Consider the following 24,317-nt stretch of genomic DNA (forward strand, 5'->3'; position numbering starts at 1 on the left):
ACCAGGAAAAAGACATGCTGTGGAGGGGAGCAGAGATCGATCACTAATGATTAAATGCAGAGTGATGCATACAGAGCAAAAAGAGAAAGAAACACTCAGTGTATCATGGGAACCCCCCAGCAGTCTAAGTCTATAGCAGCATAACTAAGGGATGGTTCAGGGTCACCTGATCCAGCCCTAACTATAAGCTTTAGCAAAAAGGAAAGTTTTAAGCCTAATCTTAAAAGTAGAGAGGGTGTCTGTCTCCCTGATCCGAATTGGGAGCTGGTTCCACAGGAGAGGAGCCTGAAAGCTGAAGGCTCTGCCTCCCATTCTACTCTTACAAACCATAGGAACTACAAGTAAGCCTGCAGTCTGAGAGCGAAGCGCTCTATTGGGGTGATATGGTACTATGAGGTTCCTAAGATAAGATGGGACCTGATTATTCAAAACCTTATAAGTAAGAAGAAGAATTTTAAATTCTATTCTAGAATTAACAGGAAGCCAATGAAGAGAGGCCAATATGGGTGAGATATGCTCTCTCCTTCTAGTCCCTGTCAGTACTCTAGCTGCAGCATTTTGAATTAACTGAAGGCTTTTCAGGGAACTTTTAGGACAACCTGATAATAATGAATTACAATAGTCCAGCCTAGAGGAAATAAATGCATGAATTAGTTTTTCAGCATCACTCTGAGACAAGACCTTTCTAATTTTAGAGATATTGCGCAAATGCAAAAAAGCAGTCCTATTTGTTTATATTTGTTTAATATGCGTATTGAATGTCATATCCTGATCAAAAATGACTCCAAGATTTCTCACAGTATTACTAGAGGTCAGGGTAATGCCATCCAGAGTACGGATCTGGTTAGACACCATGTTTCTAAGATTTGTGGAGCCAAGTACAATAACTTCAGTTTTATCTGAGTTTAAAAGCAGGAAATTAGAGGTCATCCATGTCTTTATGTCTGTAAGACAATCCTGCAGTTTAGCTAATTGGTGTGTGTCCTCTGGCTTCATGGATAGATAAAACTGAGTATCATCTGCGTAACAATGAAAATTTAAGCAATGCTTTCTAATAATACTGCCTAAGGGAAGCATGTATAAAGTGAATAAAATTGGTCCTAGCACAGAACCTTGTGGAACTCCATAATTAACCTTAGTCTGTGAAGATTCCCCATTTACATAAACAAATTGTAATCTATTAAATTAATATGATTCAAACCACCGCAACGCAGTGCTTTTAATACCTATGGCATGCTCGACAGTATCAAAAGCAGCACTGAGGTCTAACAGAACAAGCACAGAGATGAGTCCACTGTCCGAGGCCATAAGAAGATCATTTGCAACCTTCACTAATGCTGTTTCTGTACTATGATGAATTCTAAAACCTGACTGAAACTCTTCAAATAGACCATTCCTCTGCAGATGATCAGTTAGCTGTTTTACAGCTACCCTTTCAAGAATTTTTGAGAGAAAAGGAAGGTTGGAGATTGGCCTATAATTAGCTAAGATAGCTGGGTCAAGTGATGGCTTTTTAAGTAATGGTTTAATTACTGCCACCTTAAAAGCCTTTGGTACATAGCCAACTAATAAAGACAGATGGATCATATTTAAGATCGAAGCATTAATTAATGGTAGGGCTTCCTTGAACAGCCTGGTAGGAATGGGGTCTAATAGACATGTTGATGGTTTCGATGAAGTAACTAATGAAAATAACTCAGACAGAACAATCGGAGAGAAAGAGTCTAACCAAATACCGGCATCACTGAAAGCAGCCAAAGAGAACGATATGTCTTTGGGATGGTTATGAGTAATTTTTTCTCTAATAGTTAAAATTTTATAAGCAAAGAAAGTCATGAAGTCATTACTAATTAAAGTTAAAGGAATACTCGGCTCAATAGAGCTCTGACTCTTTGTCAGCCTGGCTACAGTGCTGAAAAGAAACCTGGGGTTGTTCTTATTTTCTTCAATTAGTGATGAGTAGTAAGATGTCCTAGCTTTACGGAGGGCTTTTTTATAGAGCAACAGACTCTTTTTCCAGGCTAAGTGAAGATCTTCTAAATTAGTGAGATGCCATTTCCTCTCCAACTTACGGGTTATCTGCTTTAAGCTGCGAGTTTGTGAGTTATACCACGGAGTCAGGCACTTCTGATTTAAGGTTCTCTTTTTCAGAGGAGCTACAGCATCCAAAGTTGTCCTCAATGAGGATATAAAACTATTGACGAGATAATCTATCTCACTCACAGAGTTTAGGTAGCTACTCTGCCCTGTGTTGGTATATGGCATTGGAGAACATAAAGAAGGAATCATATCCTTAAAGCTAGTTACAGCGCTTTCTGAAAGGCTTCTACTGTAATGAAACTTATTCCCCACTGCTGGGTAGTCCATCAGAGTAAATGTAAATGTTATTAAGAAATGATCAGACAGAAGGGGGTTTTCAGGGAATACTGTTAAGTCTTCAATTTCCATACCATAAGTCAGAACAAGATCTAAGATATGATTAAAGTGGTGGGTGGATTCATTTACATTTTGAGCAAAGCCAATCGAGTCTAACAATAGATTAAATGCAGTGTTGAGGCTGTCATTCTCAGCATCTGTGTGGATGTTAAAATCGCCCACTATAATTATCTTATCTGAGCTAAGCACTAAGTCAGACAAAAGGTCCGAAAATTCAGAGAAACTCACAGTAACGACCAGGAGGACGATAGATAATAAAACTGGTTTTCGGGACTTCCAATTTGGATGGACAAGACTAACAGACAAGCTTTCAAATGAATTAAAGCTCTGTCTGGGTTTTTGATTAATTAATAAGCTGGAGTGGAAGATTGCTGCTAATGACTCGGGGGTGTTGACTCATTTAAACTAACATATTCATCCTGCTGTAACCAGGTTTCTGTAAGGCAGAATAAATCAATATGTTGATCAATTATTATATCATTTACTAACAGGGACTTAGAAGAGAGAGACCTAATGTTTAATAGACCACATTTAACTGTTTTAGTCTGTGGTGCAGTTGAAGGTGCTATATTATTTTTTCTTTTTGAATTTTTATGCTTAAATAGATTTTTACTGGTTATTGGTGGTCTGGGAGCAGGCACCGTCTCTACGGGGATGGGGTAATGAGGGGATGGCAGGGGGAGAGAAGCTGCAGAGAGGTGTGTAAGACTACAACTCTGCTTCCTGGTCCCAACCCTGGATAGTCACGGTTTGGAGGATTTAAGAAAATTGGCCAGATTTCTAGAAATGAGAGCTGCTCCATCCAAAGTGGGATGGATGCCGTCTCTCCTAACAAGACTAGGTTTTCCCCAGAAGCTTTGCCAATTATCTATGAAGCCCACCTCATTTCTTTTTTTTTTTTTCACAAAGTTTTCAACCTCTATTTACGAGCCATTTCACACACCTATCTTCATGTATGGTCATGAGCTTTGAGTAGTGCCAAAAAGAACAAAGTTCTGGATACAAGTGGTGGAAAGGAGCTTCTCAATCAGGTGATATCTGGGCTTACACAGGGTGAGAAGCTTCAATAGCCAGGAGAGACCTGGAGTAGAGCCGCTGGTCCTTCCCATCAGAAGGAGCCAGCTGAGGTGGTTTTGGCATCTGATGAGGATGGCACCTGGTCATCTCCTTGGGGAGGTCTTCCAGGCATATACAACTGGGAGGAGGTCCCGGGGATCAATTGGCAGACCACATAATGAGATATCCCACAGCCACAGATGTTCCTTGGTGTACATCTACAGCTGGAGTTAAAAAGAAAGATGGAACAGGCTCTGTGACATGCCCAGGCTCACCAGAGAAGGGTGTTGGGTTTTGAGTGGGGAACGCTGAGGTGATGGGGGTCAGTCGATATGTTCATTTGATGGTTGTTACACGGTGAGTGTGAGCTCATCCACTTTCTCTTGCACCTGTTGTAACTGAAAAGGAAATGAACAATAACAATCTGTGATGCTTTCTGGACCCATGGTGGGCTACACAGTACCATCAGAACCAATATAAAGAACCAGCGTGCAGATACACAAACGGAAGAAGGTTCAAGATCAAAGTCTTTGTTGCCATTAGTACTAACAGGCACATATGGCCCATTAACACAACATTAACACAAGGACAAAGACAACTGATATAACAGCCCCACCCGAGCGACACACATACACATACTGAGCAGAAACAGGCAGAAGGTCAAAAAACACAGCAGGGCAACACTAGCCAAAAACTCAGAAGGAAGCCTGGACACGAAGGCAGTAAAGCACAACGACCGGGTGGAACGGAGGGAAAAGAGAGGCTTAAATACATGCAGTGATGAGTAGGACATGAGAGACAGGTGTGAGGGAAAGACGCAGAGCAGGGTGTGGAAAGCAAGAGGGAACTGCCAAGCACCCAAGTGACAGACGAGAGAAAGCTGTGACACGAACCTGAGCAGAAAATGAGACAAAACATCTCACCAACATATCAAAAATCCCACCCCTGACATTTCCTGCACTTTCAGTTAAAATCTTTATAGAAACTTTTCATAATTTATTGCCACTATTGAAGAGTTGTCAGCTACCTATTTTATTAACACTACACAATCTAGAACTCATGGATCCCCACTGGCAATGCGCTAGTTCTGCTTAATGAATCTTCTCAGAATCAGAATCAAATTTATTGTCAAGTAAGTTCTCCCATACAAGGACTTTGATCTGGTGTCACTGGTGCATAAACAACAATAAACATCGTGTTTATTTTTATTCTGCTCTGGGAATTTTTTATTTTTAGCGGAAACTTTGAGGTCAAAACTGTTGGAACCTCACAGGGCAGAGCATTCAGCATTCAGCAGGCCAGTCCGGGCTTCAGTTCAGACTTCCTTTTTAATTTGATATCATGGTACACCAAAAGAATGACCCTGTGTATACAAAGCAGGCGTGGCACTGTGCAGATTGCAGCTCAAAGACACACAACTGTCAGTTTAAAATCATTCTGATTCACAGACATACGCAAGGTGGTGAAAACAAAATTGGCTGGTACCAATGTTTTCGATCCACTTATTCTAAATACAGTCTTCACTGCAGATCATGAGCTTGACTGTTTCATTATTTCCGATCTTCTCCACAGGAACTATCTTTGATGATGTTGGCAAAAGTGGCTGTGTTGCACAGCGTAATTGTCCCTGTATGCACAATAACAAAGTGTACCAGTCTGGAGAATCATACTCTTCCAGCTGCAGATCCTGGTAAGATAAGAACACATAATACAGCTTTAAATGCAACAAAGATATTCTGACAAAACAAAAACATAATAGACTCTCAGCCCTCACACACCTGACATCACCATACCACTGTATCGTCTATAGCAGAACATGCAGTATGCATCCTTACACAGTAGTGCATAAAGGAGATGTGCTCACAACACTCTAAAAATATTACACTGCTCACCTGGGAGGAGGTCCTGGGGCATTTCCAGGTGGCTTGGAACATTCCCAGGCCTCAGGAAGTATTAGAGGATTTGGATGAGGATAGGGAAGTGTGGGATGAGCTGCTTGATCTACTGTCACACAGACAAGCTACAGAAAATGAATGAATTAATCAATTAATCAACTTAAAAAAAATAAAGTAACAATTTGCATGGATTTCTTGAGTGTCAAAAGAGATCCATGCAATCCATCATTGCTGACTAAAAGCCATGAGAGTCCTATAGTCAGACAACTCAAAAGCTTTGTTAATTGTAACCAACACCATTTGAAAGTTTTGGTGTTGTTATTAGGTAGCCAAAATATTCTGCTATTCTAACTTCTTTATTTTACCTCCACAACGTTTCTAAACTTATGTCCCTAAGGTAAATTACATTTTACTAAAATGTGAACCTGCAAAAAAAAAAAAACCTTATGCTATATATGTATTTACATACCCTGGCAGAAGTTTTGGCCATTTTCAGAGAATATGAATGATAATAAAAACTTTTGTGGAGTAGAGTGGATAAGGACATTCTTTCACCAAAATAAATCAAATCCAGGCTTGCATCTCAGATGTACCTTCTGGCAGTTTGGAGCTAAATGTTTTGGTCTTCTGTTTAAGAAAATCCTCCTCTATACCACTTCATCATGAAGCTGTATAAGTGACGATACAAATTGCAAAATTTGCCCTGTGCAACATTTCTTCAATCACACCCATATACTGTAGGTTTCTAACTTGTTCTGGGTTGTCTGAGTGTCTTGGTGGCTTTCCTCACTCTTCTCCTTCTTGCACAGTCACTCAGTTTTTGAGAACTGTCTACTCCATGCAGATTTACCACGGAGTGCCATACTCTTTGTATTTCTTCATAATTGATGTAAATAAAATCTAAGACATATTCAGTGTCAGCTTCACCATCAGAGAGCCTCGTCCACAAACTACCACAAACGACTCCAAGCTGTCATTGATGTTAAAGGGGGAAATACACAGTATTAAGAACAGGGGGATGTAAACTTTTGATCAGGGTCATTTGGGTAGTTTCTGTTGTCATTATGATTTAAAAAGAGTAAAAACAGTTGTTTGACAATAAATGGCTTCACCCAACCACTAACCATGAGTGAAAAAAAGTTTTGGGGTTATCATTCAGATTATCTGAAAAATGGCCAAAAACAAAAGTATGTAAGTATGTAAATTTTTGAGCACAACTGTGTACATGTAATATTTGAAGTTGGTTATGACCTACAGTTAGGTAAGTATTTGGACAGTGATGCACTTTAAATTGGGTTCTGTACACATCTACTATACAAATAATGAATGATTATGAGTTCAATGGTACGAATATTTCATGAAATATTCGTACCATTGAAGGAATGAAAAACATGAAATATTTGTACCTTGAAATAATGAAAAAACATTCATGATTTGTTTTATATAACGGCAAAAATAGATCTTTGTCAATTGATATTTTATTCATTTATAAACAACAGAAAAGGTGCAATGGTACAAAACTGAATGGAACCAAATTTGCACAGTAAATGCAACACAACACAAATGGGATGAAAAATCCATGTCACGTGACATACAAAGCACCAATCAAATGGAAAGGATCCACTCAGCTGTTATGTAAAAATGTTCTAATATGTAATTGTCTGTATTTAAATAAACACAACTCTGAATCATGATCAAAGTAGAACGCTGCTGCTGGGCTTTCAACCCGCTGATCTATTATTCTTCAAGACTCCTGTGAAACTAAAAAATGGAAATGAAAGCAAATATTAGCTCACACGTTATCAGGGTGACTGCATGTTTTAGGATCAATAGTTCATCAGCTATTTTGCAGTTGGTGTTTTCATAGTGAAATATACCTGAAGCAGGGACTGTATTGGTCTTTTTATGGTCCCCCCCCCCCCCCCCTTGTACTTTATTCCTGATAAAGACTTGATGTAACCATATTTACAGTACACAGGAGAAATGTCCAAGTTGTTTAAGTGCTTCCTTTTCTGAACAGTCTAACACAAATGCCTAATGTCACATCTTGACATGAATGAAGACAGGTTTCATATTTGATGACATTCTTCTAAATGTAATGAAATATTGATATATAATTGTAATTGATGCTCTATATATGGTGTGCGTTCTGACAGTGTGTGTGAGAGTGGAGAGTGGAAATGTGAGGATGAAAGCTGTCCAGGAATGTGCTCTGTGTTGGGGGGAGCCCACATCAACACATTTGATGGGAAAGTCTTCACCTTCCATGGCGACTGCTCCTATGTACTGTCTCAGGTACGACAAAACATCATATGTACAACTGCTGACACAGTATACCAACCTGAAGCCTGGACCACGGCCACTGAGAATGACCAATAAATAACACAACACAGTTTTGTAAAACGCAAGTGTGTACAAAATGTACAGTGATGAGGTAGTCCACGGTTGTGACTCCTATCAAATGTTCAGGAGTCTGATGGCAGAGAAAAGAAAGAGTTTTTTAGTCTTGATGTTCTGGCCTGAGGGTAGAAGTGTGAACAGTCCATGTTGTGGGTGGGTGGGGTCTTTGAGCCTGGAGGCAGCTCTCCTCTGGACTCTGCGGTGGTAGATGTTCTGCAGAGAGGGCAGTGGAGTCCTGGTGATCCTCTCAGCAGTCTCTGTAGCAGTAATGCCGCCGTACCACGCTGTGATGCATTTACTTAATGCTCTCAACAAAGCAGCTGTAGAAGTTGCTGAGGAACTTGGGCAACATGCCGAACTTCTTCAGTCTCCTCAGGAAATACAGCCTTAGGTAGGCCTTCTTAACCAGCTGTGTGGTGTTCAGTGTCCAGGTGAGTTCCTCACTGATGTGGACACAGAGGTCATTTAAAGCTGCTCACTCTCTCCATGTTAAGCTCCCTGATAAACAGCGGTTGATTAGGTCTCCTCTCCTTCGCTTACAACAGGAACAAATTCCTCATCAGCATCTTAAGTACAGCCCAGGCTGAAAACTCCTGGTGTTTCCCGTTAAGGCCTTTGTATTCCAGCTGGTACTCATCCCAGTGATGGTGACATTCCAAGGTTTCACCTAGGGCAATGGTCATTTTCGTGCACGTGTCCTATAACTCATGATACACATCTGTGGTTGGGAGCAGAACCAACCAGCTCCATCAGTTGATGTTCTCTGTCTGAAAGTGTTTGCACCTTAGGCCACCAAAAACCAAGTACAAAGTCCTGCCTCCACATATCATCAGCAGTTGTCTACAATGGGGTGAAAGTATGACGGGCATGTTCATATTAACCTCTTAAACCCTAGAGTCTGCAAATTTGGGGACTTGCCCTGTTTTGGAACATTTGAACACTCATAAACCAATGCTGACACCAACATACACTTATTATACATCAAAATGTCAAGCAAAGTCTCCTCTACAAAAGTATCCTCTCCAATCACATATCAACTAACCACAGCTGAAACGCCAAGCAAATAAAGACATAAATCAGAATTCATTTTTGGGGGAAAAAAAAACCTCATTTACTTTTAACTTTAACTTTTATTATTTACTTTCAATTTCTTTGCATCCACAACATCCCCTAGGACCTGTCTTTTAGCTGGTCCAAACTTTTGCATTCTTGACCTTGTACAAGCTGAGAAATAAATCATAATGTATGGGTATGTGATTTTGGTGAAATAGGCTCTAGGGCTTAAAGGGTTAATAGCTGGGAGTGTGAGGAAGGAGAAGAAATGGAGATCCGTCTGTCACACACACACACGAATAAATCTGCATTCTACTTGTATTAACACATATGATACTATTATTAGTACCTTACTTTTATAAATGGACTGCATTTCTATATTGCTCTTTCGTCTGATGACTCGAAATGCTTTACAGTGAGGTACACACACACACACACACACACACACACACACACACACACACCACTGTCGGGTACTACCATGAAAGGTGCCCAACTATACATCAGGAGAAACTTGCAACTAAGGATCTTAACCCTTGGCAGCTTTAGTGAGTTTTCTGTCTGACATGGAACTGGGAATTAAACTGAGGATCGTCTTGTCCCAAACCTGCTCCTCTAACCTCAAGACCACCACCTATCCGTACCCGCTGGTATGGGTCACTTCCAAATGAAAAGGCAGGCTGCAGGGTGTCCGTTGGACACGGTTGGTTTGGGTATTGATGAAGGCTTAAACAACTCATCCTCAGTGTAAACGGTTCAATATGCTCTATTACCTGGTCACTTACAAACTCTTTCGTCTTGGCTGGCATTGGCCTTTCAAATAATGTTGTTATGGTTGGCCATGGGAAGTTAGGAAGAGTCAGACACACCCCAAATGCAGAACAGCTGGACACGGGGATGGAGAAAGGAACAGTTTAATTAACAGACAACGTTCAGACTAACATCAATATAAAGTGAAGAAACTTCTTTTAGTAGTGCAGACAGAACTCCAGGATCATCTTCTTCAAAAAGTGTGGCTGTAACTCAGGAATCTCTTCTGTAAAGTGCAGATAAACTCAGGGATCTTCTTAGGAGTGGTGCAGACTAAATTCAGGGATTCTCTGACTTAAAGTGCAGACAAAAAAACTCATATCTTCCTTAGTATCGGTGCACTCAGGTATACTCTTATTGAAAGTGCAGACAGGCTGAGGAATCCCACTCCTCAAAGGAGAGTTCATCCAACACAAAACACTGTTGTCAGGAAGGTAAGTTTTAGCTAAACAGATGCTCAGCCTTCTTGGTCAAAGACATTCAGAAGAAAAAGGTCAAGCTACTTCCTCAACTGAGGGAAAGTGAAAAAAACATAAAACCTTTTCTCCTTAAATCTTCAAGGGAAGGCAGCAGGACAAGAGGGAAAATTGCAAGGAAGTGGACTGAGCAACCTGAAGGAAGAAAGACAGTGACAGAAATACCCATACTAATCAGAAAGCAGGTGCAGAAACCAACAGGTGGGATAAATCAACACTGAAGACGTGTAGGGACCAGACCGAACACCAGAGGGAGATAGATAGATAGATAGATAGATAGATAGATAGATAGATAGATAGATAGATAGATAGATAGATAGATAGATAGATAGATAGATAGATAGATAGATAGATAGATAGATAGATAGATAGATAGATAGATAGATAGATAGATAGATAGATAGATAGATAGATAGAGAGAAAGAGAGAGAGAGAAGCAGAACAACAGAGGGCAGCAGATATCAAGCCAATGCTTGAAAATTAAAGTGACAGAATGCAAATGTAATGCAAGAGAAGAAGCTGGGAACATAACAAAGAGATGGAAGCAAATAGAAAATAAGAGCAGACAGAGATAGAAGAGAGAGGGGAAATGAGCCTAACAGACAGAGGAAGACAATAGCAGACTAAACCAACTAAAACCTGATTACAGATAGAACCCTGAGGAAGCTTCTGCGATTAGAAGCAAAACGTCCTCGCATCAAGCAACCCAGTCCAGTCAAAGATTCAAGCTTCTCTACTATAAATAGAACCCTAACAAATGTAACATGATTCTTTTGTGGTTTGATGCAGGCTGTGCAACACTTTGCCTCTTGGGGACAATAAACTTACTGTGAACTTACTGTTACTACTGTGATACACCATATATCAATACAATGTATGACAGCATATTGTACATGAGGTGATTGTGCATATTATTAATTTATTCAAATTGCATTTTGATGTTTATTTAGGGCTGTGATGGGTTATATATTGTGCTGGTGGAGATGGTCAAGTGTGGTCTCTCTGACAGCAGGACCTGCCTCAGAAGTGTCACCATATCTTTAAGCAACAACACTGTGGTAAACACACACACACACACACACACACACACACACACACACACACACACACACACACACACACACACACACACACACACACACACACACACACACACACACACATTTATATCATTAGAAATTACAAATGAACAAATATGTCATATGCAGTAGTGTTCAGAATAATAGTAGTGCTATGTGGCTAAAAAGATTAATCCTGCTTGAGTATACGAGGTATCTTATAAAACTAACCGGCAGTTTTATAAAAAAAAACCTATATGGATTTTATTGACATGCGATTACACCAATCATGCTTGAACCCTCGTGCGCATGCGTGTTTTTTCACGCATCGGTGACGTCATTTCCCTGTGGGCAGGCCTTGAGTGAGATGTGGTCCCACCCTCTCGGCTGAATTCCTTTGTTTCACACGCTGCTCGAGACGGCGCGCGTTGCTTTATCAAACTTTTTTCTGGACCTGTGAGGAATATCCGAGTGGACACTATTGAGAAATTCAGCTGGTTTTCGGTGAAAAGTTTAACGGCTGATGAGAGATTATGGGGTGTTTCTGTCGCTGTAAGGACTTCCCACGGAGCGGGACGTCCTGCAGCGCTTCCAGGCGCCGTCGTCGGCCTGTTTCGACCTGAAAACATCCTAATTTAAGGCTCTGTTGACCCAGGACGTCGTGAGAGAACAGAGAAGATTCAGAAGAGGCCGGCATGAGGACTTTATGTGGACATTCCACTGTTTAAGGACATTTTGTAATGAAAGACGTGCGCGCAAATTCGCTGAGTCGTTTCCGTGACGACTCGGCAAATCTGTGTGCACCGCGACAGGAAAAACACCTCCGTGTTGAAAACTATTTGTAAAATTCAGGCAGCTTTTGATGGCTTTCAACAAGTGAGTAACTGAGAAATTGTTTAACAGCTTGGGCATGTTCCAACTTGCCCGTTAAGGTTTCCAATGGAGGTGTTTTTCCTGTCGCGACCCCCCGCGGTCGGGTCCGGCCCGACATGCGACTCTGCCCGCACGTTCTTTCATTACAAAATGTCCGTTAACAACGGAATGTCCGAATAAACTCCTCATGCCGACTTCTTTTGAAAGTTCTCTGTTCTCTGACGACTTACTGGGTCAACAGAGCCTGAAATGTGGAAGTTTTCAACTTGAAACGGCGAGACGCTGCCGCCTCAGAGCACAGATCGCCGTCAGGCGCCGTGGGCCGTCCTTAAAGCGACACTACCAGACCAAAATCTCTCATCAGCCGTTAAAATTTTTACCAAAAACCAGCTGAATTTATCAAATGGTGTCCACTCAGTTGTGCCTTACAGTTTTGAAAAAAATTTTATCAAACAAAGCAGCAGTCTCTGAGCCATTCCTAAACAACGAAAAAATCGATGAGAGGGTGGGCCACTCCTCACTCAAAGACTGCCCACAGGCGAATGACGTAACCGACAGGCGTGAAAAAACTCTCGCATGCCCACGAGGGTTCAAGCATGTCTGATGTAATCACACGTGATTCAAATCTATATGGTTTTTGAAAAAAATAATAAGGTCGAATACTTTTCTAATAGACCTCGTATTTCTTATTGTTACATGGGAAACAAGGTACTAGTAGATTCAGTAGTTTCTCACAAATCCAACAAGACCAAGCATTCATGATGTGCACACTCTTAAGGCTATGAAATTGGGCTATTAATAAAAAAAAGGGGGTGTTCACAATAACAAAACAAAACAACCAACAAAATAGATAGAAGAATAACCAGACCTTGTTTGACCTTTACTTTGGAGACCAAGCATTCAACACAGTCAAAACTATTCCATTTGAAATTCTAAATTGTTTCCAGACAGCATCAATTTTGGTCATATACCAATTTTATGTTATGAATCCCTTATCTAAATGCTAAGGAATAAAATTATAGTGGTGCCAAATAAAATTCTTGTTATGACTTAAATCTTAAACCTCCAGTGGAACTATACCATTAAATGCAGCTAAAGGTTTCCTTTGGGAATGTGTATTATTCCAATTCATAATTCAGAGGGTTTTACAAGTACTTCCATCATTTTCTGGAATCCTATATGCTGTTTAAGTCATTCGTCTTAATGTATGTAAACTGTTGACCCACTGAAAGTGTAACAGTGCACAAAACTAAAATAAATCTCTTACTATTATTTTTTTTAAGAATTTTACAAAGCATACTGAAAAGCATACTGTTTGATGAAATAGAGTACAAGCAGAAGGAGAAAGTATATGCAAACATATTAACTGTAGAAAGACAGACTGAAATGTAGAGGTGTAGATGGATAGCTAGATAATAAAATAGCCAGATTTACAAGGTTGAATAATTTTTTTGCAATAGACTGCAAGAACAATGTTCATACTCATTCGGAACGTCTTTCTGTTTTTTTCTGCACACTCAGATTATTAAAGTCCAGGCAACTGGTGAAATCTTTGTGAACCAGATACTTTCTCAGCTTCCGGTATTCACATGTAAGTTACCTTAAATTACTATATTATTAAAGAACAAGGAAAACTGCATGCAAAAGAAAACATTAAAGTGGTAAAGTTTAAGTTACAGGTTGTTACAGTATTTTACATCCATGGCACTCATGGGAACAGTGCTCAAGAAAAACAGATTTTTATTATATTATGAACTACAAAACACATGGTGCCACATGTTCTAAAGCAGCCTTTAAAGTAGTCATTCATTTAGTGATAATGAGCAGGGGAACGATACACCTAAGAACCACGCTGAATGTCATTTTTGACTGTTCTCTGAATCTCTGCAGCGGAAGTTTCCATATTCAAGCCATCATCTTTCTACATCCTCGTGGACACTAAGGTGGGAATACAAGCGATGGTCCAGATGTTACCTGTGATGCAGGTCTTTGTGAAAATGCAGAGTTTCCTTAAAGCAACCACTGCCGGTATGCCTCTAGAGTCTTAGCAATTTCAGTTCAATTTCAATTTATTTTCCTTTATATAGCGCCAAATCACAACAGAGTTGCCTCAAGGCGCTTCACACAGGTAAGGTCCAACCTTACCAACCCCAGAGCAACAGTGATAAGGAAAAGCTCCCTCTGAGGAAGAAATCTCAAGCAGACCAGTCTCAAAGGGGTGACCCTCTGCTTGGGTTAATGGAATACTCAGCTCTATTGAGCTGAGTATTTCATTAACTTTAACTAGTAATGACTTCATGACTTTCTTTGCTAACAAAATTTTAACTATTAGAGAAAAAATTACTCATAACCATCCCAAAGACGTATCGTTATCTTTGGCTGCTTTCAATGATGCCGGTATTTGGTTAGACTCTTTCTCTCCAATTGTCCTGAATTATTTTCATTAGTTACTTCATCCAAACCATCAACATGTTTATTAGACCCCATTCCTACCAGGCTGCTCAAGGAGGCCCTACCATTATTTAATGCTTCGATCTTAAATATGATCAATCTATCTTTGTTAGTTGGCTATGTACCACAGGCTTTTAAGGTGGCAGTAATTAAACCATTACTTAAAAAGCCATCACTTGACCCAGCTATCTTAGCTAATTACAGGCCAATCTCCAACCTTCCTTTTCTCTCAAAAATTCTTGAAAGGGTAGTTGTAAAACAGCTAACTGATCATCTTTGCTTGCCTCTACTGGTGGTTGGCTCTCACTGCGGTATTGTATCACTTCCTGTTCTGGAGCACAGCGGTGTTTTTCTGTATCTGTTAGCTGTTTAATCTGCGCAGTTAGATTGATCTAGTTATCTAGATTACGATTTGTTTCCCAGTGTAATCTTTACGTGCCTTAACTAAAGCACTCCTTCTGCTGAATCACCTCTAAATTATTCACTTTGCGTGTTTTTAGGAATCCGCTAGGTTAGCGTAGCTACTAGCTCTTAGCCGATTTAGCATGGCGGCTTCTCCTGTCTCTCCCACACTTTTCTGCTCTGGGTGTGAAATGTTTAGTTATTCCTCGGCCTCCTTTAGCAGTAATGGTACTTGTAATAAGTGTAGCTTATTCGTAGCTTTGGAGGCCAGGCTGGGCGAATTGGAGACTCGGCTCCGCACCGTGGAAAATTCTACAGCTAGCCAGGCCCCTGTAGTCGGTGCGGACCAAGGTAGCTTAGCCGCCGTTAGTTCCCCCCTGGCAGATCCCAAGCAGGCTGACTGGGTGACTGTGAGGAGGAAGCGTAGTTCTAAACAGAAGCCCCGTGTACACGCCAACCCGTTCACATTTCTAACCGTTTTTCCCCACTCGACGACACACCCGCCGAGGATCAAACTCTGGTTATTGGCGACTCTATCTTGAGAAATGTGAAGTTAGCGACACCAGCAACCATAGTCAATTGTCTTCCGGGGGCCAGAGCAGGCGACATTGAAGGAAATTTGAAACTGCTGGCTAAGGCTAAGCGTAAATTTGGTAAGATTGTAATTCACGTCGGCAGTAATGACACCCGGTTACGCCAATCGGAGGTCACTAAAATTAACATTAAATCGGTGTGTAACTTTGCAAAAACAATGTCGGACTCTGTAGTTTTCTCTGGGCCCCTCCCCAATCGGACCGGGAGTGACATGTTTAGCCGCCTGTTCTCCTTGAATTGCTGGCTGTCTGAGTGGTGTCTGGGGAAAACCTGGTCTTGTTAGGAGAGACGGCATCCATCCCACTTTGGATGGAGCAGCTCTCATTTCTAGAAATCTGGCCAATTTTCTTAAATCCTCCAAACCGTGACTATCCAGGGTTGGGACCAGGAAGCAGAGTTGTAGTCTTACACACCTCTCTGCAGCTTCTCTCCCCCTGCCATCCCCTCATTACCCCATCCCCGTAGAGACGGTGCCTGCTCCCAGACCACCAACAACCAGCAAAAATCTATTTAAGCATAAAAATTCAAAAAGAAAAAATAATATAGCACCTTCAACTGCACCACAGACTAAAACAGTTAAATGTGGTCTATTAAACATTAGGTCTCTCTCTTCTAAGTCCCTGCTGGTAAATTATATAATAATTGATCAACATATTGATTTATTCTGCCTAACAGAAACCTGGTTACAGCAGGATGAATATGTTAGTTTAAATGAGTCAACACCCCCGAGTCACACTAACTGTCAGAATGCTCGTAGCACGGGCCGAGGAGGAGGATTAGCAGCAGTCTTCCATTCCAGCTTATTAATTAATCAAAAACCCAGACAGAGCTTTAATTCATTTGAAAGCTTGTCTCTTAGTCTTGTCCATCCAAATTGGAAGTCCCAAAAACCAGTTTTATTTGTTATTATCTATCGTCCACCTGGTCGTTACTGTGAGTTTCTCTGTGAATTTTCAGACCTTTTGTCTGACTTAGTGCTTAGCTCAGATAAGATAATTATAGTGGGCGATTTTAACATCCACACAGATGCTGAGAATGACAGCCTCAACACTGCATTTAATCTATTATTAGACTCTATTGGCTTTGCTCAAAAAGTAAATGAGTCCACCCACCACTTTAATCATATCTTAGATCTTGTTCTGACTTATGGTATGGAAATAGAAGACTTAACAGTATTCCCTGAAAACTCCCTTCTGTCTGATCATTTCTTAATAACATTTACATTTACTCTGATGGACTACCCAGCAGTGGGGAATAAGTTTCATTACACTAGAAGTCTTTCAGAAAGCGCTGTAACTAGGTTTAAGGATATGATTCCTTCTTTATGTTCTCTAATGCCATATACCAACACAGTGCAGAGTAGCTACCTAAACTCTGTAAGGGAGATAGAGTATCTCGTCAATAGTTTTACATCCTCATTGAAGACAACTTTGGATGCTGTAGCTCCTCTGAAAAAGAGAGCTTTAAATCAGAAGTGCCTGACTCCGTGGTATAACTCACAAACTCGCAGCTTAAAGCAGATAACCCGTAAGTTGGAGAGGAAATGGCGTCTCACTAATTTAGAAGATCTTCACTTAGCCTGGAACAAGAGTCTGTTGCTCTATAAAAAAGCCCTCCGTAAAGCTAGGACATCTTTCTACTCATCACTAATTGAAGAAAATAAGAACAACCCCAGGTTTCTTTTCAGCACTGTAGCCAGGCTGACAAAGAGTCAGAGCTCTATTGAGCCGAGTATTCCATTAACTTTAACTAGTAATGACTTCATGACTTTCTTTGCTAACAAAATTTTAACTATTAGAGAAAAAATTACTCATAACCATCCCAAAGACGTATCGTTATCTTTGGCTGCTTTCAGTGATGCCGGTATTTGGTTAGACTCTTTCTCTCCGATTGTTCTGTCTGAGTTATTTTCATTAGTTACTTCATCCAAACCATCAACATGTTTATTAGACCCCATTCCTACCAGGCTGCTCAAGGAAGCCCTACCATTATTTAATGCTTCGATCTTAAATATGATCAATCTATCTTTGTTAGTTGGCTATGTACCACAGGCTTTTAAGGTGGCAGTAATTAAACCATTACTTAAAAAGCCATCACTTGACCCAGCTATCTTAGCTAATTATAGGCCAATCTCCAACCTTCCTTTTCTCTCAAAAAGTCTTGAAAGGGTAGTTGTAAAACAGCTAACTGATCATCTGCAGAGGAATGGTCTATTTGAAGAGTTTCAGTCAGGTTTTAGAATTCATCATAGTACAGAAACAGCATTAGTGAAGATTACAAATGATCTTCTTATGGCCTCGGACAGTGGGCTCGTCTCTGTGCTTGTTCTGTTGGACCTCAGTGCTGCTTTTGATACTGTTGACCATAAAATTTTATTACAGAGATTAGAGCATGCCATAGGTATTAAAGGCACTGCACTGCGGTGGTTTGAATCATATTTGTCTAATAGATTACAATTTGTTCATGTAAATGGGGAATCTTCTTCACAGACTAAAGTTAATTATGGAGTTCCACAAGGTTCTGTGCTAGGAACAATTTTATTCACTTTATACATGCTTCCCTTAGGCAGTATTATTAGACGGTATTGCTTAAATTTTCATTGTTACGCAGATGATACCCAGCTTTATCTATCCTTGAAGCCAGAGGACACACACCAATTAGCTAAACTGCAGGATTGTCTTACAGACATAAAGACATGGATGACCTCTAATTTCCTGCTTTTAAACTCAGATAAAACTGAAGTTATTGTACTTGGCCCCACAAATCTTAGAAACATGGTGTCTAACCAGATCCTTACTCTGGATGGCATTACCCTGACCTCTAGTAATACTGTGAGAAATCTTGGAGTCATTTTTGATCAGGATATGTCATTCAAAGTGCATATTAAACAAATATGTAGGACTGCTTTTTGCATTTACGCAATATCTCTAAAATCAGAAAGGTCTTGTCTCAGAGTGATGCTGAAAAACTAATTCATGCATTTATTTCCTCTAGGCTGGACTATTGTAATCCATTATTATCAGGTTGTCCTAAAAGTTCCCTAAAAAGCCTTCAGTTAATTCAAAATGCTGCAGCTAGAGTACTGACGGGGACTAGAAGGAGAGAGCATATCTCACCCATATTGGCCTCTCTTCATTGGCTTCCTGTTAATTCTAGAATAGAATTTAAAATTCTTCTTCTTACTTATAAGGTTTTGAATAATCAGGTCCCATCTTATCTTAGGGACCTCGTAGTACCATATCACCCCAATAGAGCGCTTCGCTCTCAGACTGCAGGCTTACTTGTAGTTCCTAGGGTTTGTAAGAGTAGAATGGGAGGCAGAGCCTTCAGCTTTCAGGCTCCTCTCCTGTGGAACCAGCTCCCAATTCAGATCAGGGAGACAGACACCCTCTCTACTTTTAAGATTAGGCTTAAAACTTTCCTTTTTGCTAAAGCTTATAGTTAGGGCTGGATCAGGTGACCCTGAACCATCCCTTAGTTATGCTGCTATAGACGTAGACTGCTGGGGGGTTCCCATGATGCACTGTTTCTTTCTCTTTTTGCTCTGTATGCACCACTCTGCATTTAATCATTAGTGATCGATCTCTGCTCCCCTCCACAGCATGTCTTTTTCCTGGTTCTCTCCCTCAGCCCCAACCAGTCCCAGCAGAAGACTGCCACTCCCTGAGCCTGGTTCTGCTGGAGGTTTCTTCCTGTTAAAAGGGAGTTTTTCCTTCCCACTGTAGCCAAGTGCTTGCTCACAGGGGGTCGTTTTGACCGTTGGGGTTTTACATAATTATTGTATGGCCTTGCCTTACAATATAAAGCGCCTTGGGGCAACTGTTTGTTGTGATTTGGCGCTATATAAAAAAATTGATTGATTGATTGATCTGCAGAGGAATGGTCTATTTGAAGAGTTTCAGTCAGGTTTTAGAATTCATCATAGTACAGAAACAGCATTAGTGAAGGTTGCAAATGATCTTCTTATGGCCTCGGACAGTGGACTCATCTCTGTGCTTGTTCTGTTAGACCTCAGTGCTGCTTTTGATACTGTTGACCATAAAATTTTATTACAGAGATTAAAGCATGCCATAGGTATTAAAGGCACTGCGCTGCGGTGGTTTCAATCATATTTGTCTAATAGATTACAATTTGTTCATGTAAATGGGGAATCTTCTTCACAGACTAAAGTTAATTATGGAGTTCCACAAGGTTCTGTGCTAGGAACAATTAAATTCACTTTATACATGCTTCCCTTAGGCAGTATTATTAGACGGTATTGCTTAAATTTTCATTGTTACGCAGATGATACCCAGCTTTATCTATCCATGAAGCCAGAGGATACACACCAATTAGCTAAACTGCAGGATTGTCTTACAGACATAAAGACATGGATGACCTCTAATTTCCTGCTTTTAAACTCAGATAAAACTGAAGTTATTGTACTTGGCCCCACAAATCTTAGAAACATGGTGTCTAACCAGATCCTTACTCTGGATGGCATTACCCTGACCTCTAGTAATACTGTGAGAAATCTTGGAGTCATTTTTGATCAGGATATGTCATTCAAAGCGCATATTAAACAAATATGTAGGACTGCTTTTTTGCATTTACGCAATATCTCTAAAATTAGAAAAGTCTTGTCTCAGAGTGATGCTGAAAAACTAATTCATGCATTTATTTCCTCTAGGCTGGACTATTGTAATTCATTATTATCAGGTTGTCCTAAAAGTTCCCTAAAAAGCCTTCAGTTAATTCAAAATGCTGCAGCTAGAGTACTAACGGGGACTAGGAGAGAGCATATCTCACCCATATTGGCCTCTCTTCATTGGCTTCCTGTTAATTCTAGAATAGAATTTAAAATTCTTCTTCTTACTTATAAGGTTTTGAATAATCAGGTCCCATCTTATCTTAGGGCCGTCGTAGTACCATATCACCCCAATAGAGCGCGTCTCTCTCAGACTGCAGGCTTACTTGTAGTTCCTAGGGTTTGTAAGAGTAGAATGGGAGGCAGAGCCTTCAGCTTTCAGGCTCCTCTCCTGTGGAACCAGCTCCCAATTCAGATCAGGGAGACAGACACCCTCTCTACTTTTAAGATTAGGCTTAAAACTTTCCTTTTTGCTAAAGCTTATAGTTAGGGCTGTATCAGGTGACCCTGAACCATCCCTTAGTTATGCTGCTATAGACGTAGACTGCTGGGGGGTTCCCATGATGCACTGTTTCTTTCTCTTTTTGCTCTGTATGCACCACTCTGCATTTAATCATTAGTGATCGATCTCTGCTCCCCTCCACAGCATGTCTTTTCCTGGTTCTCTCCCTCAGCCCCAACCAGTCCCAGCAGAAGACTGCCCCTCCCTGAGCCTGGTTCTGCTGGAGGTTTCTTCCTGTTAAAAGGGAGTTTTTCCTTCCCACTGTAGCCAAGTGCTTGCTCACAGGGGGTCGTTTTGACCGTTGGGGTTTTACATAATTATTGTATGGCCTTGCCTTACAATATAAAGCGCCTTGGGGCAACTGTTTGTTGTGATTTGGCGCTATATAAAAAAAAATTGATTGATTGATTGATTGATTGGGCCATGATACAAACATAAATTACAGAAATGTCTGCAAAAATGTTTCAGTATAGATAGAGTTGATACTTGATTGACAGTTGAACTTACTTGATTTCTGAAGCTTCTTGTTGAAGTTGTTTAGTGTCCATATGCTGCACTCAACAGGTTTGTGTGGGAACTTCAACAACTTAATGGCAGATGACTTCAAAGTGATGAGTGGCCTGGTGGAGGGAACTTCTTATATTTTTGCCAATTCATGGAAAGCCAGTGCCAGCTGCCCTGACATCAAGAGCCAGCTTAGGAACCCGTGTAGTCAGGGCGTCAGCAAAGGTACGGCAGTACACATCTCAGTATTACTTTTTGTTTTAAGAGGCTCAGTCAAAATAAACGTAATCCCTGAGATGAGGATATGGAAATGTTGCAGGTGGCATTTGTGACTGGGTTAGTTCCAAACTTGTTTTGTTTGTATGTAAATATAACCTCTTTGTCATACGTTATGTAGAAGCTACCAAAAAATAAACCATTCTGAAACAGAAAACACTGTTTTTGTAACCTGATAACACTGATTTACAAGACATTTCGCAGAAGTCAGCATGCATGCTAGCTTCCGTGAACTCAAAGCTAACGTCTGCTCTCATGTACACATACACGCACACCCTGCTGCAGACGCCAAAATGTAAATTTTGTTCATGATCACTCGACTGATTCATAGCTGGGCTTTTTTGAACATGTACAAATTGTGCATAAGACAATAGGGTCTTAATAATTAAACAACTGCAAATGATAACAATGACAACGCCCCTACAGCCAAGGTTATTTTTGTGCATTTGCCATTGTTGAGTCTGTAAATGAGTTGTTTACTTGCCAGTTACAATACAATTCCATTTGCATTTCAAAATGTATAATTGAAAGATTGATTTTAAATGTAAATGTGTTTCTTTTTAATTGCTTATCATGACAATATAATAAATTACTAAACACATATATTAGTATATTATTGTCTTTCTTTAAGTTCAAGTTTCACTTTATTTATCCATAAAAAGAAAATTTAGAGTGCAGCAGGATGTCCAAAACACGTGCAACAGAGCACCATCAGACACCCACAGCAACTGTACACACAACATAAGGCACGCAACAATAAAAACACTCCTTCCCCCAAAAAACAATGACAAAAGCCAATGAACAATACACAACTAAAAACTGTCATCATAAACATGGACAGAAAAAACAATACTACAATAGTTAAAAGTCCTGTAAAAAAATTTAAAAAGTCAGTTCAATGCATTCAAATTTCTAATGGCCACAGGAATAAAAAAATCCCTGGCACGACTAGTCCTCAGCTTAGGAAGCCTAAAACGGCAGCCAGAGGGGAGCAAATTAAACTCCCCAAAGAATGGGTGCTCAGGGCAGTTCAAAATCTGGTTTCTTTCCTCTGACCCTTTTATCATAAATATGTTGTAGTTGTGGTAGCGGTACCCCAACCACTTTAGATGACACATTTACCAGCTTTATGACACATTTGACACATTTACCACCGTACCACACCACCATACAAAATGTCAATAAAACACTGATAAAACAAAGTCATCAGAGTCCCGCCCACGCTGAATGATTTCATCTTCCTCAAAAAGAAAAGTCTCTGTTGTGCCTTTCTGCAGACAGCATCTGTGTTGCTCTCAAAGGATAATTTGCTGTCAATGATGGTTCCTAAATATTTGTACCTTCACCTAAATTTCAGTCAGACCAACTTCTTATTGATATAGTTTTGACTAAATATCACATGCAGAGGCGCATTCATCAATTTCAGATAGTTATTAAACAAAATAATTCACACCTGGTACTGTTGTCATGGCCCAAACAGGTTAAATTCTCCTCTCAACGTGGACATATTAACATGGGCTTCTACAGGAATCTGCTCAATTTTGGAACCAGCCTCAAGCGCCAATTTAAGGAATTGTAACTTTTTCCTTATTGGAGTGGCTTTATCAGAAAGCAGGAGAGAGGAGAGTCACAGAACCAAACACACACAGGGAGAAACAGACAGGGAACACAAAAGAAGATGAAAACACCAAGAAAATAAACATCAACCCGAAGCCGAAAGCAGAACCACAATGACATATGAGAGTTTTATTGGAACTCGTGTTTTTAATTGCCAAGCAGTGATTCCAAAGTTTTGAGTGGGAGTGTATGCATGTTTTGTAATTTTGCATATGTATGGTTTATCTTGACCTGACTGCAGTCTTGGTGCATTCAATACCTTCACAAAGTCTTTCATCATTTTTTTTTCTTTTTTCTTTTTTTGTAATTGGGTGAATGAAAATATTTACTGTGTATTACGGCTGTATGATTTTCTGTTTCTATATGCTTCTTTTTCTCAGAGAAGTACGCTTCATTCTGGTGCTCCAAAATAACAGATCCTAAGGGAGTGTTTGCTCCGTGCCACCATGTTATTAGCCCAGACGTATACAAAGCCGTAAGTCCACAATCCACAAGCAAGCCAACAAAACTCTGCAAACACAACTAATAAGTTCTTAATAATGTCATCTTTGTCACTCTGCCTGCACATAGAACTGCATGTATGACAGCTGTAACTGTGATATAAGTGAGCCGTGCATGTGCGGTGCAGTCTCTGCCTACGTCTTTGCCTGTTCAGCTGCAGGGATCCACCTCAAGAACTGGAGAGAAACCATCTGTGGTGAGTAGAACCCACAGTCAGCCCCAAATCCATTGTGTTTTTTATTTACTAAAAGGTATAGCACCTTCGAAAGTGCACAACATCCTAAGTTCACACTGCATTCACCTAGGAATTTACAACTTACCACTTGGAAATCATACAGTACCTCATAAAGCTATGAATAAATGTGAGTCTCTGCGCTGACTCACTTTAACAAACCGAGTAAGAACATTGTAACAGAAACTAACGTTAGTATCGGAACTGCGTGAGTGCTGCCTTATCTGTCCAGCAGATATCCAGCAAAAACTTCATGTGAAACATGTTTGTATTTTAGCTGGAGTTCTATGCAATGCAGAGCACGCTGCAAAACATTAAATAGCCAGGATTCATTTAGCATAATTTCTAAACAAAATATTACAGAACAGTTGCCAAACAAATAAAAATCCTACTTCCAACAATTTCCTAGAGTGCAACGTCTTGAATCACAGTTTCAGATGTGGTGTGTGGCAAACAGCAGTTACTTTCCACGTGACAAGATCCCACAGATTACAAGATTGCATGATGTTCAGCTGAAAGGTGTCACAGCATGAACCATGTCCACATGTTCCATT

The 24,317-nt window shown here is 40.2% G+C and overlaps 1 protein-coding gene across 1 annotated transcript in view; it reads left to right on the plus strand.

The window, feature by feature from the left end:
• Positions 1-5,069: 5,069 nt before the first annotated feature.
• The window catches only part of LOC117503370 (mucin-5AC-like), a 43,311-nt gene continuing 24,063 nt past the window's right edge, over positions 5,070-24,317 (plus strand). Inside the window, exons 1-8 of the mRNA XM_034162588.1 lie at positions 5,070-5,182; positions 7,544-7,682; positions 11,077-11,184; positions 13,579-13,648; positions 13,948-14,085; positions 21,198-21,362; positions 23,411-23,505; positions 23,601-23,727. Of these exons, the coding sequence (XP_034018479.1) occupies positions 5,124-5,182; positions 7,544-7,682; positions 11,077-11,184; positions 13,579-13,648; positions 13,948-14,085; positions 21,198-21,362; positions 23,411-23,505; positions 23,601-23,727 (901 nt within the window). The 5' untranslated portion in view covers positions 5,070-5,123. The remainder of the gene's footprint in view (positions 5,183-7,543; positions 7,683-11,076; positions 11,185-13,578; positions 13,649-13,947; positions 14,086-21,197; positions 21,363-23,410; positions 23,506-23,600; positions 23,728-24,317) is intronic.

Source organism: Thalassophryne amazonica, chromosome 2, assembly GCF_902500255.1.
Source record: "Thalassophryne amazonica chromosome 2, fThaAma1.1, whole genome shotgun sequence".
Lineage (NCBI taxonomy): Eukaryota > Metazoa > Chordata > Actinopteri > Batrachoidiformes > Batrachoididae > Thalassophryne > Thalassophryne amazonica.